Source organism: Colletotrichum phormii (assembly GCF_030913505.1).
Source record: "Colletotrichum phormii strain CBS 102054 chromosome Unknown BDP81scaffold_16, whole genome shotgun sequence".
NCBI classification, from domain to species: Eukaryota; Fungi; Ascomycota; class Sordariomycetes; order Glomerellales; family Glomerellaceae; genus Colletotrichum; species Colletotrichum phormii.
The window spans coordinates 973372-990204 of NW_026851458.1; the positions used below are offsets into that span (position 1 = coordinate 973372).

Here is a 16833-nt window from a genome sequence, read left to right on the forward strand (position 1 = left end):
GCGCCCCAGAGCTCCTTCCCTTCGCCTGCCTGATATCCAGCTTCAGCTTCAATACCGGGCTCACTTGACCTTTTGTTTTACCTCTCACCTCTGTCACCTCTTTCTCACACACTTCTTTCACTTGTCCCCCATCTTTTTTGCTGCCTAGAGGTGGGTTGGGTCGTTAATTGACCCTCTGCCACTCTTTGAGGTACCTAACACACTCACCTCGGAAATATTGGCTTTCAACCTCATCGACCCTCTACTTTACCCTCAAAATCTTTCCTCCTAACTCACTCAAAATGACGAAGGCAAGAGCGTCGAGAGGTCATACCGTCAAGCCAGAGCCCGGCAATCATCAGAACAATACTTCTCCCACACCTTCTCTCACCAACACCTACAACGGCTCCCCAGAGCACAACAGAAATCAAGCCCGCTCTCATTACGCTGGGCCTACTGATGTCAATCAATCATTCTTGAGATCAGACGCCCGTGAGTAATTTCTTCTCTTCTACTTACCAAGCTTCTCAAGTTCGACATCTAACCATCAAACAGCCACGCCTTCCATAACTTCTGGCCTGTTGCCCACTCCTCACGGTGCTTACACTGCCCCTCACACTGCCCGGACTGCGCTCACGAACCCAACCTTCGATGAGAGTGAGCCCGTTCTGCTCCAGGTTAGAAACCGCGACATGGATCCGCCCATCATGCCCATGCAGAACGATTCCTTCCTCGATGGCTCCTTCCGGGATATTGGCGCAAAGGTGAAGATTTTCAACGATACTCTCGGTGAACTACAGCAGCTTGGCGTCTCCCACGATGTCGCCCTTCCTCAGCTCGTTCTCGTTGGAGACCAGTCTGCCGGGAAATCGAGCCTGATGTCTGGTCTTGCCGGTCTCAACCTCCCTCGCAGCGAGGGCGTCTGTACTCGTTGCCCCGTCCACATTCGTGTCTCTCGAAGTGGCCCTCGCGACCGTGGCGGTCCTCAGTGGTCTTGCCGTGTCTCTCTTCAGCAGGACTACGCCTTCCGGCCTCCGAATCATTACCTCACAAAGGCCGACGTCACTCCGGAGAACCCGTTCCCGCCTTGGGTGAAGCAAGCGCGAGTGGTGAAGGAGTTTATGACTATTTACGACCAGTCGGACATCGATACTGTCCTGAAATGGGCTCAGATCGCCATTCTCAACCATGATCAGAACCACGAGTTGTACGTTCCCGGTACAGGCGCCATCACCAAGCAGTGCTTGCTGGACGACGAGGCAGAGAGAACGCTCGCCAAGTTCAGCCCCAACACCGTCGCCCTGGAGATCAAGGGCCCGGACCTGCCTGATCTGTCTTTCTACGACATGCCTGGCATCTTCCGCAATGCGGCACGCGAGGAAGATGAGTATCTTGTGTCAGTGGTCGAGAACCTCGCACGCAAGTACATTTCCCATTCTGAGGCCCTCATCATCTGGGCTGTGCCAATGAATGTCGACCCTGAGACGTCCTCGACGCTTTCCATCATCCGTGTCCTTCATGCTCAGCAAAGGACTATCGGAGTGATGACCAAGGCCGATCTTCTTCCTGAAGGCAACAATAGTCAATGGCTGTCGATGTTGCGCGGTGAGGCACACAAGATTGGTCACGAGTTCTTCATTACCTCTAGGCCGTCGAACCAGAAGCTCGACGAGCAACAGAGATGGGAGGAGGGATTCTTTCACCAAGATGCAAGTGAACGCTGGCCAGAGGAGTTCCATCCATTCCGCGAGCGATGTGGCGTGGAGAAACTCAAGATTGCTCTCTCCGAGAAGTTGGGCAAGGAATTCGCCAAGAAGTAAGTGTTCTACCCCAGTTGTCTTTCCCTTAGATTTCGACGAGATACTGACGTTTTCAGTCTCCCTTCTATAAAGCACAAGGTTCAGACGAGGCTCAGTGAGATCGAAGCTGAGCTTAGCACCCTTCCCGAGTTGCCCAACAATGTCGAGTTGGAGGTCCGCAAGAGCTTGATGGCGTTCTCCTCCACTGTCAAGGAAACTCTTCGCGGTAGAAAGTTTTCCTCTAACTACGGGTCACTTTCGGACAGCTTCCGGGACTGCATTCTTCAGATGAAGCCCAAGTTCATTTTGAAGGATAAGTCGGACATTCCTGTCCTTGAAATCTCCGATGACGAGGATGACAACGCACCAAATGTCACCCCTTCGAACAGAAAGCGTGGCGGCTACGGCCAACATCAGTCAGCTGCCAAACGACCCCGACCAACCCCCAACGGCGGTGGCTCCTTCTCGGCTGCCATCAAGACAGAGGACAGCGGTCCGGCGCCATCGACACCCTCTCGCCGAAGACCACCCCAGCCAACGCCTCTGGCCCCGCCTTTCCAACGATACGCTAACTATGGCGCTGGATTTCGGACACTGGCGCAGATCCGTGAAGACATCAAGGCCAAGACCAAGGCAGGCATGCCTAGTATTGTGCCTGACGAAGTCTATGAAGACCTGTGCAAGCAAGCCGTCAAGGCTTGGAACCAGCCCATGGAAACCTTCCTGCAAGAGACTATGAATTGTCTTCAACGAATCGTCGACTACGCCCTTGGCCAGGCTTTTGGCTCCCTAATGAAGCGATTGATCTTCAAGAAGTCTACCAACCTCATGAATGAATTCTTGAGGGAGCATCGGAGCGAGGCCATGTCTTTTATTAAGGACATCTACGACATGGAGACGTTCCAGCTCTTCACGGTCAATCAGAAGGCCTTTGAAGACTATCAACGCTCTGAAAGCCGGGTGCTCACGCGTTACCGCCACGTTATGCGCTGGCAGGCATTCTCGGGAGATTCCTACGAGTTCCATGATTGGGACCAAATGACACCTGAGCAGCGCACGAACGAGGAGCGGAAGCATCACCAGGAGCTTGGGAAGATGGGCCCAGACACCTTTGATAAGGAGCTAAGGGTGGCTGCCTACATCCGAGGCTACTATATGCTGTCCGCTCTCCGCTTCGCCGACACGGTCTGCCTGTCGGTCACGTCCCGCATGATGCCGAAGATTGTCCAGGATCTCGACTTCTTCCTCGAGAACAACCTTGGTCTCATCGGTGGTCGTGACGAGACTGTGTTTGCACGTCTGATGGAGGAGGATGAAGCGACCGCTCGCAAGAGAGAACAGTTGAAGAACGAGCTGGAGAAGTTCAACAAGGCGCTCGACTCGATTACCACCAACGAGTTGGAGGGCGCTTTCGGGTCGTCTTCGCAGGGAAGAGACGCGCTTGAGGCTTATGGCGAGTCTTTTGCTGAGACTATGGATGTTGATGGAGGATGTTGAGCTAACAAGCATACAATGCCGCGGTGATCGACACGATTGCTGGCCCACAGATTTGCTGAAAGTTTGAGCCGCAAGTCGACTCTGGCGGCAAGGGATTCGTTGGCCGTGTTTGGCAAAGGGTGAAGCCCGGATGTAAAAATGTTCGATTATCGCAGTGGGGTCCGATCTTGTGTATCAGAGAGATCGTGTTGCTGATTGCCACAGCTAGGAGTGGCCATTTGGCGTGAGGAAATGGAGTTTCGGATACCTAAGGAGGGTCACAGGATCGTTTATTTGCCAGTCGGAAGGCACATTCGCAGAAAATACCAGTATTGCACGTAGTTAGCTAGCTCAGAGAATAGACACGAAGATGTGTCATAACCTTGGACCGCACATGATGGGCGAGGAGTCGAGACAATGGCTTGCCAATGGATGGTCCATTCCGTACGGATGACTCTGATATGTTTTGCTGACAGGGCTATACCAAGCCACCAGAATAACGGTCCATGGAAGTCTAAAAGAAGGAGAGCCAAGCCGGGATGGGAAGAACGCGCCATGATGACGATCGGGCAACAGGGAAGAGTTACCCGAGGAAGTAGAGGTAAGGCATACTACGGATGGTAAGGCGAGAACTCCATGCCATGTCTTGGCCAGAGCAAAAAGGCCCGAGATGGAGCAGGATGGACTCTGTTCAATTGGCATCCAACGCCGCCAAATGCAAATCTTCTCTTCTTCTCCAACCAACCTTCACTTATCATCTACATCCCACCACACACCCATGGCCACGACCATCCTCCCGCTGCGTTGGTTCTGTCCGCGCCCTCACCGTCGCAGTGCCCCTTTCCTCGTGCTGACAATTTCTGGGGTAAACTCCATGCATCGACTTTAACCGGCGTTGTTTACCTCCCGTGGACCTGGAACCAACTAAAGAGGCGTCGTCTTTCGCTTCGCCTAGGACTTCGGCCAACCGCTTCACCACCCTCGCTGTCGGCTAAATTGGCCAGGACCTAACCAGAATGTACAGACTTGGACCGGACTTTCAACACGCAGCCGCTTCTACCACCCACTCCATCTTGTGAAGAGGGTGCGGCAAGGCAAGACAAGTCAGAAGAATCCCATTTCAGTAGTGCAGCAATAGAAGTCGCCGGCTGCCGGGATGCCCAGCCAAAACAACCGCGCATCAGATTCACAGACACGCGCTAGACTGCTCCAGTCCAGCGGCATACTCCCAGCAACCGTTCAGCCTAGTGCTGTGGACCTGAGCCTGGGGTCCGGGGAGAGTGTCAGTCACAGTGGGCTTCCCCGGATTTGGAAGCATCGTGCCATGCTTCCGGCTGCCATTGTTGGTGGGTCATGAGACATTGTCAAGCTCGGATGCCACAACTTGGGACTGACATTCATTCAATGACAGGATGACCTCTCGATACGGATCTACAAGTTTCCATGGAGCCGGCGGACGAGGCCCGGGCCAACGCTTTTTGAATATGTCGAGCAATTACCAACACGTACCTCGCGAAGCCAAGTCAGCAAGCTGCGTAGATCCCGTAACAAAGGTCGTGATCAACTGTAGATTGTTGCCAACTCGATCGTGTCAAGCATTCGGTGTGCCCTAAGCAGCCTCGAGCCAGCAGCGACGATCGGAAACTGAGTCAACTTTCTATCAACCCGGGCAAACAGACAACAGATCCTCATGTATATACACCGCCCACCCTATCGACGAATAGAGGCCAAGTGGTGCCGATTACTTGGTCCTGCGGACAGCCCTTACCTGCCCAAAAAGGGAGCGCGTCCAAGATGTCGGCGGTAAGTGGTCTGTCCGGGATGACTTCTATCTTTTTTCTCAGATCAGTTGACAACTTGACGGCCCTTCCGGTCGCCCAACCCCGACTGCTTGGGTCCAATTTTGGCATAGGGACGAAAGTAACGAGGCTTTGCAACATGACCTTGTGCTCTCCAACGTCCTAGGAGCATCAGAGACCTAGACGAGCTAGTCCCAATGGGTATCAAGTTAGGTTCCTGTCAGATACCGGCCCTGCCTTCCGAGGGGGCGCTTCTCTCAACCACTCAAGCTTCCGGCGGCGTTCCAGCATTTCTCCATAGGAATGCGGATTGCATGATCACGCGAGAATAGACGGCGCCGGCGCACCGCTCTCTGCCTTGGCCCTTTCAACCTACTCGATTATCGCGAATGAATTATACGGAAACAGTTCACGCATAAGGGGATAGCTACCAAGGATTCACGAGATGATTCTTGGGCGACAAACCCTTACTGCAGTCGAGGAAGGACTTTACCGTTCATCAAGTGTACATCCATTAGCTCCAACTCCGGAACTTAACTGGTATGCGTCCATGTCTCTTGAGCACGTACCGAGTCGAGCCAGACTCCGAGGGAATTGAGTCTGTCGGCACTTTCCTCGCTCGCTCTTGATGAGAATTCTGGCAGTCCTCTACGCAAAGGAACCGGCCTGAGTCTCATGAGATGACGCTGGGATCTACAAAGTGACTTGGAACTCGAGATATCAAGATCAGGAGACCTAGGTTCTTCAGGGTCTCGGATAGATCACCGCAAGAGCCGATTATGCAATATCCAACTATCAATCTGGAGCCCTTCAAATGTCGAGCATGCACATACCTATTCTAGGCCGCAACACAATCTCATCAGCCCAAACGTCAATCGCTGAAATGCCAACACACGGCATCCGATTCTTCGAAATAGACCATTCAACAGCAATTTTGTGGAGAACCAGCCGCCACAAAACCGTTCGATATTGACCTGCGCCGATTGAACATCTCCGTCGAGCGAGGGCTGTCACCTAATTCGCTTCGCCAAAGGCATTCTGTGCCTCGAACCCGCATGATGAGTTTTAGGCGAGTCCAATTGACGTCTTTCGCCCACCACCATCAGTTCCAACTGCTCATAACCTGTTGATAGTTATTATGAAGATGTCGGCCAATGACGGGGACATGGCTAATTGCATCTGCCTTTTGCCGGCCATTCATCCAGACGGCCCTTCTTGTGAAGCCACATGTGCCGCACCCCAGTCCAGCTTCACACCTGAACCGCATCGAGCCCCGGATGAGCAGGGCTCTTCAATCAATTTCTGGTACGCTAGTTCCTCGCACCTCGAGCATGACTTTCTTTGGTCCAAGTGGTTCGAATTTCCTCTGGTGACAGGAGCTGACTCACGCCAGGCATAAGCCAACCTAATGGAAGCATCAAAGTCCATGGCCATTGTTGCCACCAAACCGGCGTCAGGTAATATACTTGAATATACAGTACATCGAGCGCCAGACTACGTAGTTCTAAGCATCATAGACTACGGAAGATCCACACAGAAGAGCTTTCTACGGGCCCCAGAATCCAAAATCCAAAGAACCTCCAACCGCTTGATAGAAGCTCTCGCTAGCCAGCTGGCGTGCTTCATTGTCGCGGTGACATTACCAGTTTGTTGGGATCCAGCTAGTAATTTTTACTTGGTTGGACATTCTAAACCAATTCCAACTGCAGACAATGTGTAGCCGTAACGGTGGGCTATGGGGACTAGCCTCGAGGGATGAACCGGCGGACCGGAGATGCCTGGTACAAGCCGAGGCTTACTGCACTCATTCTCGCGAGAGTACGATCTAGGGGTCATAATACCAACAGGTCACGGAATACAACTCCAGAACGTTTCTGGCAAACGGTACAAGCACCAACATTGCTTTTGTTACTTTTCTTTTCAGAACAACCCATGGCCCATGGGGAAGCCTCTCCATACCCCTGCACGTCGAGTCGGAGTATCACGTAAACGGCACGGTGATGAGTCTTTTGGAAAGACCATTTTGAAAGTCAGAAACGATTGGCTAGCTCGCGTGGCACATGAATGGTGTGTCGAATATCTATCCCCCAATGCAACCAGGCCCGGGCCACGAATCACGAAGCAGCAGACCCTGGAATCCATGTCGATGCTTGCACCGGTACCAGGTGGTATGTTTCTGTGCCGCACAAAACCATCCCACTGAGGCCTGTCTGGGTCTATGTCGAGCAACCTGAGAGCTGCTTGAGCTTTCCCGAGAGGCCAGGCAGAGATGCGCGACCACGCCCGTTCACATAGTCGAGACTCGAGACGTGGAATCGGTCAAACTCCATGTCTTTTGGAGAGAGAAGCCACCCACTCCAATCATCCAGCCCATCTTTACCCGCATGCCGCCAATTCGTGCCGTCGCCGCCGCACATCCCTGCTCCTAATGCATCCCCGCCTCCCCCAGACGCTTCCTTCACGGGGGTGGGCACGTCCGAATGGGGTGAGCAGACTAGCTCCGGGGTCAGCAGCCGTGCAGATCGAGAGAACTCCAATGCTTCTACCCTAGCTGAGGAAATCCCGGGGTTAGGAGGTGAGGAAACGCATATAAGTCCTCTACCCTGACCTCCTCGTTCACAGACCGTTTCCCTCTTCACCCGCGAGTCGGCCAGTCAACTTCAATACCCTCTCTTATCACTCTCTCTTTAAAACCCTTTACCAGTGTTTAAGTAACCCATAAAACACCGCCAAGATGGTGAAGAAGGCCTTCATGTCCCGGCAAGTGGCCGACAACGTCGACATCGCCCAGGCCGAGGCCCCGCGATTCGAAAAGGTGTACTGGCTGAGAGAGCCCCATCTTCGCAAGCTCTACTTCTCGACTATATTCCTCATGGTCGCTTCAGCTACCACCGGCTACGATGGTATGCTCGTGAACACCTCTCAGCAGATGCAGCGATGGAAGGACTACTTTGGCGACGGTGTCTCCGACAACAACAAGCTCGGTATCCTCATCAACATGTTCAACATCGGTTCCATTGTTTCGTACTTCATCACACCCTACGTGGCAGACAACTTCGGACGTAAGATTGCCATTGTCAGCGGTTGTTGCTTCATGATCGTCGGCGGCGCCGTCACGGCCTTCTGTAACGGCTGGGGAAGTAAGTCAAAGATCTCTCGCTCTTCCCGAGTAGTTGGAACGTGAGGCTGACTGTCATTTCAGTGTACATCGGCGGTCGATTCATACTGGGTTTCGGCAACTCACTTGCTCAGATGGCTTCTCCTTTGCTGCTGACCGAGATCTGCCACCCTCAGCACCGTGGCCCTGTCACTGCTGTAGGTTTCTCTCCAACCCAACCCCGAATACCATATATAAACCTTCTGTACAAATGGAGCAACGACTGACTTGAGTGAACAGATTTACAACTGTCTTTGGAACCTAGGTGCCCTGATCGTCGCCTCCATCGGCTGGGGAACCTCATATGTAAACAACGACTGGTGCTGGCGATCCATCACCTTTATCCAGATTGTCCCCTCCGTCATCCAGCTCATCGGTATCTGGTGGGTCCCCGAGTCTCCGCGTTTCCTCATCAACAAGGACCGCTCCGAGGAGGCTCTCGCCGTCTTGGCCAAGCACCATGCTGGCGGCGACTTCAATAACGCTACTGTTCAGTTCGAGTTCCGCGAGATGAAGGAGACCATTCTGATGGAGAGGAACGCCGACAAGACGACAAGTTATGTCGACTTCCTCAGGACCAAGGGGAACCGCTGGCGTCTGGCCATTATCATTTCCCTCGGTATCATCTCCCAGTACTCTGGTAACGCCATCTTCTCCAACTACATGGACGCCATCTACGAGGGTGCCGGTATCACCGAGCAGAACCAGAAGCTCGCCATCTCGACCGGAAAGTCCATCCTCGATCTTTCATGCTCCATCGGTGCCGCCTTGACAGTTGACTACTTTGGTCGTCGCCCACTGTTCCTGACTGCCATCAGCGGTATGGTTGTATCCTTCGTCTGCTGGACCATCACCGGTGCCGTTTTCGAGAACTCCAACAGCACGAACCAAGGCTCTGGCTACGCCCAGCTCGTCTTCATCTGGATCTTTGGTATCTTTTACGATATTGGTTTCTCCGGTCTTCTCATTGCCTATGGTCTCGAGGTCCTGCCTTTCCATCTCCGTGCCAAGGGCATGATGATCATGAACATTACCGTCCAGGCCATCCTCGCGATTGGAAAGTATGTTGTACCCATTTTCCACATGTACTCAATCCCTCAGCTAACCATAACATCAGCCAAACCAACAAGATCGCATGGGACGAGCTCCCCAACCACTGGAACTTTATGTTGTTCTACACCCTCTGGGACTTCTGCGAACTCGTCTTCGTCTACTTCTTCTACGTCGAGACCAAGGGTCCTACCCTTGAGGAGATTTCCAAGATTTTTGACGGTGACGACGCTGTCGCGCACGTCGATCTCACCCAGGTCGAAAAGGAGATTGATGCCAACATCCACGAGGAGGACATCAATACCCGCGCCGCGCACAGCGAGAAGACGGCTGCCTAAATGTTCGACCTCTTGCGGAGTGACTGACAGGAAATGGAAGAGAACCCAAAAACAATGCCTCGTTTTGCATTGCCATTTGGAAGGTTCTAGCAGGGCTAGGTGGTGGATGTAATGCGAGCCCGGCATTGGCTGGGCTTAGAATTTGAGGTTGTTCATGATACCAGAGACATCGCGACACAAGACACTCATACGTCCCACTACGGATGTAAGGTGCCTTGTTGAGTGAGGCCTTATCAATTACTCTCGTTAGTCACAAACAGGCTATAAACCACCTGTAGTAGACTCCATCATGGGGTCTCTGCAGTAATTCGAAGCCATCACCAAATCCGAGTTTCTCCCATGCCATGACCGATTGTCAATGTCTCTCCAAACAAAGAAAAAAGCCAATTCCTTCTCAAGCTTTTGCTCACGTCTTGGCTGGGCCCCCTCCGTCCCTAGGGAGAACTCAACCCTATATTCCCCAGATTTCCTAATGGAGGTTGAGGTCGCGCTAGTGCCGGCATCCACAAGCACGAGATCTCTGGATACGAGAAGGGGAATTGGTGGGAATTCTTTGGTGAGGAGAAGCAATGGGGGTGGTGTTTGTTTGTCCTGCAGGCGTCGTTTACTTGGCGTTGGAGGTAGACACGGGAGGAGTGAGGAGGCGGGCCGTTGAACCGGTGGGATTCCACCCCCTCGTATACGGGGGAGGAGTAGACGGGATGGGATGCTTATGCGTTTTGAAAAGATGGCTTTTGGGGTCTGACTATTTTGGTTTGCTTCCTTTTGCCCCTTTTTGGGTACCCTCGTTTTGTGTGTATTGCACATACAATCCAGGGAACGATGGATGAATCTGTGCATATGTTGGGTTCATGGTATGAAGGCTTGAGAGCTTACTATGAAGCCTTCGTTTTACAGACAAAGCACTAGCTGTCATTTGTTGGCCTTCTTCGATGACCCATGATGAAATTGATTTTTGCCTAGGAGAAGAGGGAACTCAAAGTATCAGTAGAACAGTGGAAGTCCATACGGCATTCTGAACAGACACGATTCGCTGCCTGTGGGAAGAATTTGCAGAGACCAGGATGAAGATGCATTGGTAAGGGGCGCGGAAGGGAGAGCTGTCCGTTATTGTTTGCGGTTTTTGCTTATTCCTCTCGTTCTTGGTACGGCTGACTGGCTGCCTGCACGCGTGTTTGGAGTTTGTGTTACCTCTGACCGTTACATGCTCGAAGAGTCGTGACTTACCTCTTGAACGCCAAAAGGGGGTACGGTGCCTTTGCTTTGGTTGTTTACGTTTGTTGCGAGATTGTCCTCGAAATACAGAGCGATAGTGCGTGATGTGCCAGTTAGGTTCGTGAAATCTCGAAGGAGGCGATAAATCATATTGAACTGCATTCTTGGAATTGACGAGTGATGATGATGCTCTATAGACCGCTAAAGCATGAAATTCCCATATCAATCAGCTAGTGCAACGACGATCTACAACTTGCTGGCCATGTCGGTCTAATAGGTAAAGTAGGTAATGATACATTGAAAACAGAGCAATTGTGCAACAACCTCTTTAAACACCCAGCTCACCCCCAACAACTTCGAGAGCCTCCACACACAGCTTCAATACCGCCTCGTCCCCAGAGGAGCCCGCCACCTGCACGGCACTGACGAGGAGGGGATACAGCCGCAGCAGGTGCTTCCTCCCATCGCTATCGACGTTGGGCGTGCTGGGGATGGCGTCCGACTCGGACGTCAAATCGACCAGCTGCCGCAGCACGCGCAACAGCTCCTTTCGCTGCGAAAGCGGTTGCGGCATGCGGCCTCGCAGGGGCTGGTCGGCAATGTACGCCCGGACGGTCAGCGCCGCGCGGAGGATCAAAAAGGGCGCGACGGTGCGCGCGATGCTGATGTGTAGGGCCTGTGGCGCCTCCGAGAGGTGCGAGGTCGCGGAGCGCGGGAGCGGGAACGCGGGCGTGGGCGGCTGCACGACGATGCGTAGGCTCGAGACGTCGTAGGTGGACACGAGGGAGAAGAGCTCGTCGACGCAGACGTATGCCATGCGGTCACGGCGGGTCGGGAGGGGGTCGACGGTGCGGCCGGTGCGTTTCTTGTAGAGCGCTGCGAGGCCGTTGGCGCCATCGCTGCTGGAGCCGAAGAGGAGGGAGGACTCGGTCGGCGAGGGGTCGTGGATGATGGAGGTCCGAAAGAGGCTTTCGGCGTAGGCTTTGCGGGTTTTGTCTGGGATTGCATCGGCTCCTAGGGATGGAATGATGAGTTCGCGGAGTTTGTGGAAGGATGCAATGTCAAAGGACTCGTCGTCCGAGAGGTCTGCTGATGAGGGCGCTGCGTTGGTGTCCGCGCTTACGACGCCGTCGGCGATTCCGACAATCATCTGCCACATATCCTGGAGCGTGGAGCGTGGGATTTCGAGAGCCCGGATCTGTGGCAGCGTGGCTTCCAAGATGGCGAGGATCGAGTTCGTCGCGAGACGCCATGGCTGGGCTGACTTGGTGACGATGGGGAAGCCGTACTTGAGGACAACGGGCTTGGAGAGGGCCGAGAGGGCAGAGGAGAAGGCTTCGCTGGCATAAATGTCTGCGTCGGATGCGTTGCGGAGGATTAGCGTTTGCAGGATGGACATGCTGACTTTTGACATGGCCACGTATGTTCTCCTCTGCGTCGCGCTCAGTGCCTTGAGTGCTTCGTCGCTGAAGGCGAGGCGGACGAACTCTGCCACCTGGGAGATCATGGCCGAGGGTACGCCGGCGAGGTCTGTCCGCACCATCTTGATGGCTTCCATAACCTGGTTCTGCAGCGGCGTGACGTACTCAATGTCATTCACGTAGGCTCCCACCGTGGCTTGTTGCAGAGCTTCTCGGAAGAGCGTCAACATCTGGCGGACCCGGTCCACTGTCAGATCTGACTGGACCAGTTGGTACACATCGTGGAAAGCCGCGACGTAGGCGATGAGGCAATTTTGGTTGTCTGCCTTCTTTCCATCCTCTTCGTCTAGGGAGACGGGTGTCCCGCGAGACCACAGCTCCCATGCCGCATTGACAGTGTTTGTGTCAAAAATTGGTCTGCCGGGGTCGTAATCGAGCTTGATGACCTTGCCGAGTGCCTTGTACGTGGCCGTGTTGATTGTGAGCACCTTGAAGTCGAGCAGGGTAGCAAAGTGACCAAGAAGCTCTTGCCACAGAGCATTAAAGGAAGAATGCGTGGATAGGGGCTCCATGTAGGTCGTGAGGAGCCCCGAAATACCGGTCAATACAACGGATGCTGTCTCGTGCCATTCTTTGCGGTCTTGCAGGGTGGTACTATCGGTTGCCGCAGCCTGGAGCTCTTCCTCTATTGACGAAAGAAGCTTGAAAACCACAGATTTGACGCAGGTGGACCAGGCCTCTGGGCTTAATTTGTCGCCGTACGCGTCAAAGATTCTCAACAAGGTCTGGATTGCGCTATTACGGAGCTCCAGACGTCCATCAGCTGTGACTGTTGTGAGTCTCAGAAGCAACAGCATCCAGAGAGCGGCGTCTGAGGCGATGTGCTCCGAGTTTGCGGCTAAGGCTGCCAGGTCAGAGATACTTGAGCCCTGCATCAGGTCGGCATTGACGGGGAGGGTTTCGGTCTTGCCAGAAAGGAAATCTGACAGGACCCAGAAGAACGTAACAGTCTACAAAGTATTAGCTTGGTCCTAAGGGCTTGACCCTTCGTAACATACCGTTAACGCAATGTTGAGGTCATCATCTTGTGAGCAAAATTTGTAAAGGGTATCGACAAGTATGAGAAAGCAAGAATTCGGCAAGGACGCTAGGAAGTCGGAGCAGATCAGTTGAAGAGAATTGAAAGAAGACCGAACAAGCTTCGCTGATCGGGTCATGAGAACGTTCGTCTGGGAGCCCCGACGTTCTCCGGGGGCGAACTTTTTGTTGATGAAGATGGAGCCGATAATCTCAAAAGCGATCTCCCATCCGCTAACGAGTGTCTCGCCGCAATTTTCAAGCAAGTTCTTCAGTCCTTCGAGGACGACCTTGTGAATTTCGACGTCAGTGCTATGACTGGCGACAGTGACCTCCCTATCTTCTTGCTGCAGAGGCAATAGTGCATCGCGGAGAGCCTCAAGCAGAAGCAACTGGACGTGGCCGCATTGTTCGCGCTCCATCGTAGCCGCAATATTGGCTGCATCAAGAGCCAGCCTAACCAGGATCTCCGCCGCTCGAAGCCTTACAGAAGCGTTCATTGAGGAAGCGTTGATGATATGGATCAGCTCGGAAGTCAAGGGCGTCCATCCGGATATGTCTGGCGAGTACGAAAGCAATCGATCGATGTTGATCGTGGCAATATCACCCAGCTTGGCCAGGGCAAAGTGGTCTTCTTGATTCGGTCCCGCGGTGGCTGCTGTAGAGACACTGAGAACCCGACGGTGTTGACCTGCTTGCGTCGGCTTCATGCCTCCTGACGTGGGCGATTTTGGTTGCGCCGCAGTCTCTGTCTTCTGCTTGTCGTCTTTTGCTCTTTCCAAGAGATTGCATACTGCCTCAACAACTTGCGCAAAGGCGTCATTGGGAAAGTCGATTGTGCTCTCGATCAGACGAGATGCTGCCGTCTCGACGGCGCGGACTTCGCTGCTGAAGTTCAAGAGCAACGCATTTGCTTCGTTCTCGGCATGTTGATCCGTTCCTTTGGTTGCAAGCGGCGTTCGGCCAGGAGTCTTACTCGTGGAGAACAGCACGAAATCAGCTTGTTGTAAGGTTTCCAGAATGATACGCCATGAGGAACCGAGAGTAGGGCCAAGAGCAATGCCAAGATTGAGGAGCGCTCGCAGACATAGAAGATTACGGGTGTTGAGCGTCATCTGGCTCCCCTCAAGCCCTTGCTGTCGACCTCTGTCAGCCACGGGCGATACTTGAGTAACAAGACTATCGACACTTAGTAGCCCTCGCGCGTTGCTCAGAATGCTATTGGGTGCTTCTGTGGTCGGTGTGGGTGTTGTTGGTCGAGCTGGCCCTGCATTTAGGCATGCCGTGAACACATTCGGCGGTACTGCCGCCTTGCCCAGCGTCGTCAAGAATGCGTCTCTCGGGGTAGACAATTGGAGCAAGCCTGCAACATGCGCGAACTTCTGGAACGCCCTTACGAGACTGTGGTAGTACTCAGAGTCCATAGCAGCATAGAGAAACGTAGAACAGGTAGCAAGGATGGCAGGCCAGCACTCCTCGATGATGGCGGCACAAATTTTGACTTCTTTGTGCATGGGATGATCATCCAGTGCGAGAGGATTAAGCGGAACGGGGTTCTTTTTGAATGATGCAGCTCGCTCCAACGCAGCCCGCGATCCATCTGCATCCTCTTGGGCAGGCGCTGGAGAGTCACGACCAACTTCCTGCTTCCCGCTCTTTTTGCGATTGCGGCCGTCTCCAGGAACGGTAAGGGGAAGGATGAATTTGGCAAGACCTTCGGAGAGCGATCCTATGCAAGACAAAGTCAAGCTGTAGATGTAAGAATCCGGAACAGATGGTGCCTCGGTCTTGTCGAGCTGGTCGATGCAAGGGACCCGGACGCTACTCCACTGCGTGCTAATGCCCACGTTGGAGCCGTCTGCGCTGACGGAGCCGCTGATGATACCCGTGACGCCGCTGGTCTCGAGCATGGCTTGATCGGTTGACGATGCGATGCTAGCGTAAGGGTTCATGACCGGAATTGTTGACTGATGCCCAAGACCAATCACAGACGGCTTCTCGGTGCTAAGCCGCACAAAGGTCGCAGTCACATGTTTGAGAACATCTTTCTCGCCCTCTTTGGCGTCGTAGTTGACGAAGATCCGTCGGATCAGGGCATGCTCTGAGAAGATGCCTCGGAAGACCTCTAGGCACAGTGCTCTCTTCCATGTTGCCGTGTCCTGGTCCAGTAGATGCGTCAGGATATCGAGTGCATCTCCGCTTTCGGTTGGGAGGATGTTGATATGGCGTCTTAGGAGAGTATAAAGAATCCGAACCAGCCTAACAGACGTGGCAAAGTTGGGTTTTCCTTTCAGTGCGCCATTGATGAAGGGCATGACCCGAATCTGTAGGATGTGTGCTTGTTCTTTGTGGGTCGAGAAGACGGCGGCATGGTTAGTCAGAACAGACTCTATCAGTTCTAACCCGAATGTTTGTGGCAGTCCAGAGAATCTCAAATACTCGGGGCGCTGGTTCTCAGTCATGAGGCATAAGTCGTTGAATATCTAAGCAGGTGTCAGTGGCAGGTATTATCTAGCATGAACGTACGACATACCCTGTACGCATCCAGTGCCGCTGCACGCAGCTCAACCGTGCCATCACCGGATGGTGCTTCGCCAGCAGGAGGGCCGTTTGGTGTAGTTTCTATCCATGATTAGCAAAGAAATTTGACGTGGAAACATGGGAGACTAACTGTCTTCAGCCACCACCTTGTCAAACACAGATACGACCAGCTGTTGTAAGGTTGCTGCTGAGGTGTTGTTGACAATAGCATTCTTGCTGGACTGGAGGATAAAACAAATGTTCAAAGCGGTGATGAGAAGGTCGCCCTTGAGATCAGTGGCATAGTTCTGTAATAACGATGGCAAAGCCTGAAGAATCTTAAGTTGAACATCGAGGCCAGCAGAGGTTGCCTCTCTCAGAGCTTCGAGGACCTGGTTCAGCTTCCCCCTAGGAAGAGCACGGGCGACGATGAGCCTCTGGAGGCATACGATGGCAATTCCGGTAAACTTTGCATTCTTGGTGCCACATGCAATGATGAAAGGGTTCACAAAGTTGGGTCTCTGGGCAAGCTCTGTGTCGAGGGGTCAGTGATGGGTCCATAGCTTGGAAAGATCGACAGGGGGTGAATACACACCGTTGGCAGCTTGAGCTTCATTAGCTCCTCTAAGCCCTTTGAGTTCCTCGAGAGACTTTTCAGCAGCCTTGTCCAAATCATGTTAGTATTGGGTCTTGATTGAGTTGAAGAGTAGTTTGCACACCTGTCGGAGGTCATTGTGTTTCCGTTTGCTCTCCTGGATGAGGTTCGTTAGCTCCGTGGCCAGGAGCTGGGTCGTCATTCTGTCACAGGTGGCCTCTCGGGCAGTCCATCATCGATCTACGACGGACCTCAGTGAAACGAAGAAACAAACGCAAAGAAAGATGGTTTATGAGATGATTTCAAGGCTGCGTCCTGTCGAGAGTTATCGAGTTGGTAGGGATGAACAAGGCAAGGTAGGGAGCTTCGGTTTGGACAGCTGCGTCTGCTCCTCTGCGCCTGGCAGC

At 53.2% G+C, this 16833-nt stretch overlaps 5 protein-coding genes across 5 annotated transcripts; 2 read left to right on the top strand and 3 right to left on the bottom strand.

Annotated features, from left to right (window-relative positions):
- Positions 1 to 281: 281 nt before the first annotated feature.
- On the top strand, positions 282 to 3275 carry BDP81DRAFT_452017 (dynamin family protein; the record flags this gene model as incomplete). The annotated part of the gene is made up of 3 exons (XM_060592705.1): positions 282 to 471; positions 535 to 1795; positions 1856 to 3275. The coding sequence occupies 3 exons, from the start codon at positions 282 to 284 to the stop codon at positions 3273 to 3275; spliced, it is 2871 nt and encodes a 956-aa protein (XP_060442699.1).
- Positions 3276 to 3409: 134 nt separating this feature from the next.
- On the bottom strand, positions 3410 to 3858 carry BDP81DRAFT_65511 (uncharacterized protein). The gene has a single exon (XM_060596111.1). The coding sequence runs from the start codon at positions 3809 to 3811 to the stop codon at positions 3545 to 3547; it is 267 nt and encodes an 88-aa protein (XP_060442700.1). The 5' UTR covers positions 3812 to 3858; the 3' UTR covers positions 3410 to 3544.
- Positions 3859 to 7522: 3664 nt separating this feature from the next.
- Positions 7523 to 9729, top strand: BDP81DRAFT_65533 (general substrate transporter). Its single transcript, XM_060596113.1, has 4 exons — positions 7523 to 8193; positions 8256 to 8368; positions 8451 to 9271; positions 9328 to 9729. The coding sequence occupies exons 1-4, from the start codon at positions 7788 to 7790 to the stop codon at positions 9596 to 9598; spliced, it is 1611 nt and encodes a 536-aa protein (XP_060442701.1). The 5' UTR covers positions 7523 to 7787; the 3' UTR covers positions 9599 to 9729.
- BDP81DRAFT_65525 (uncharacterized protein) lies at positions 9730 to 10618 on the bottom strand. Its single transcript, XM_060596112.1, has one exon. The coding sequence runs from the start codon at positions 10436 to 10438 to the stop codon at positions 9860 to 9862; it is 579 nt and encodes a 192-aa protein (XP_060442702.1). The 5' UTR covers positions 10439 to 10618; the 3' UTR covers positions 9730 to 9859.
- Positions 10619 to 10960: 342 nt separating this feature from the next.
- Positions 10961 to 16790, bottom strand: BDP81DRAFT_354014 (endosomal peripheral membrane protein). The gene is made up of 6 exons (XM_060586259.1): positions 16551 to 16790; positions 16427 to 16493; positions 15983 to 16363; positions 15845 to 15933; positions 13293 to 15794; positions 10961 to 13244 (listed from the first exon to the last, which is right to left on the bottom strand). Exons 1-6 carry the CDS (start codon positions 16626 to 16628, stop codon positions 11142 to 11144), a joined length of 5220 nt encoding a protein of 1739 aa, XP_060442703.1. The 5' UTR covers positions 16629 to 16790; the 3' UTR covers positions 10961 to 11141.
- Positions 16791 to 16833: the final 43 nt, after the last annotated feature.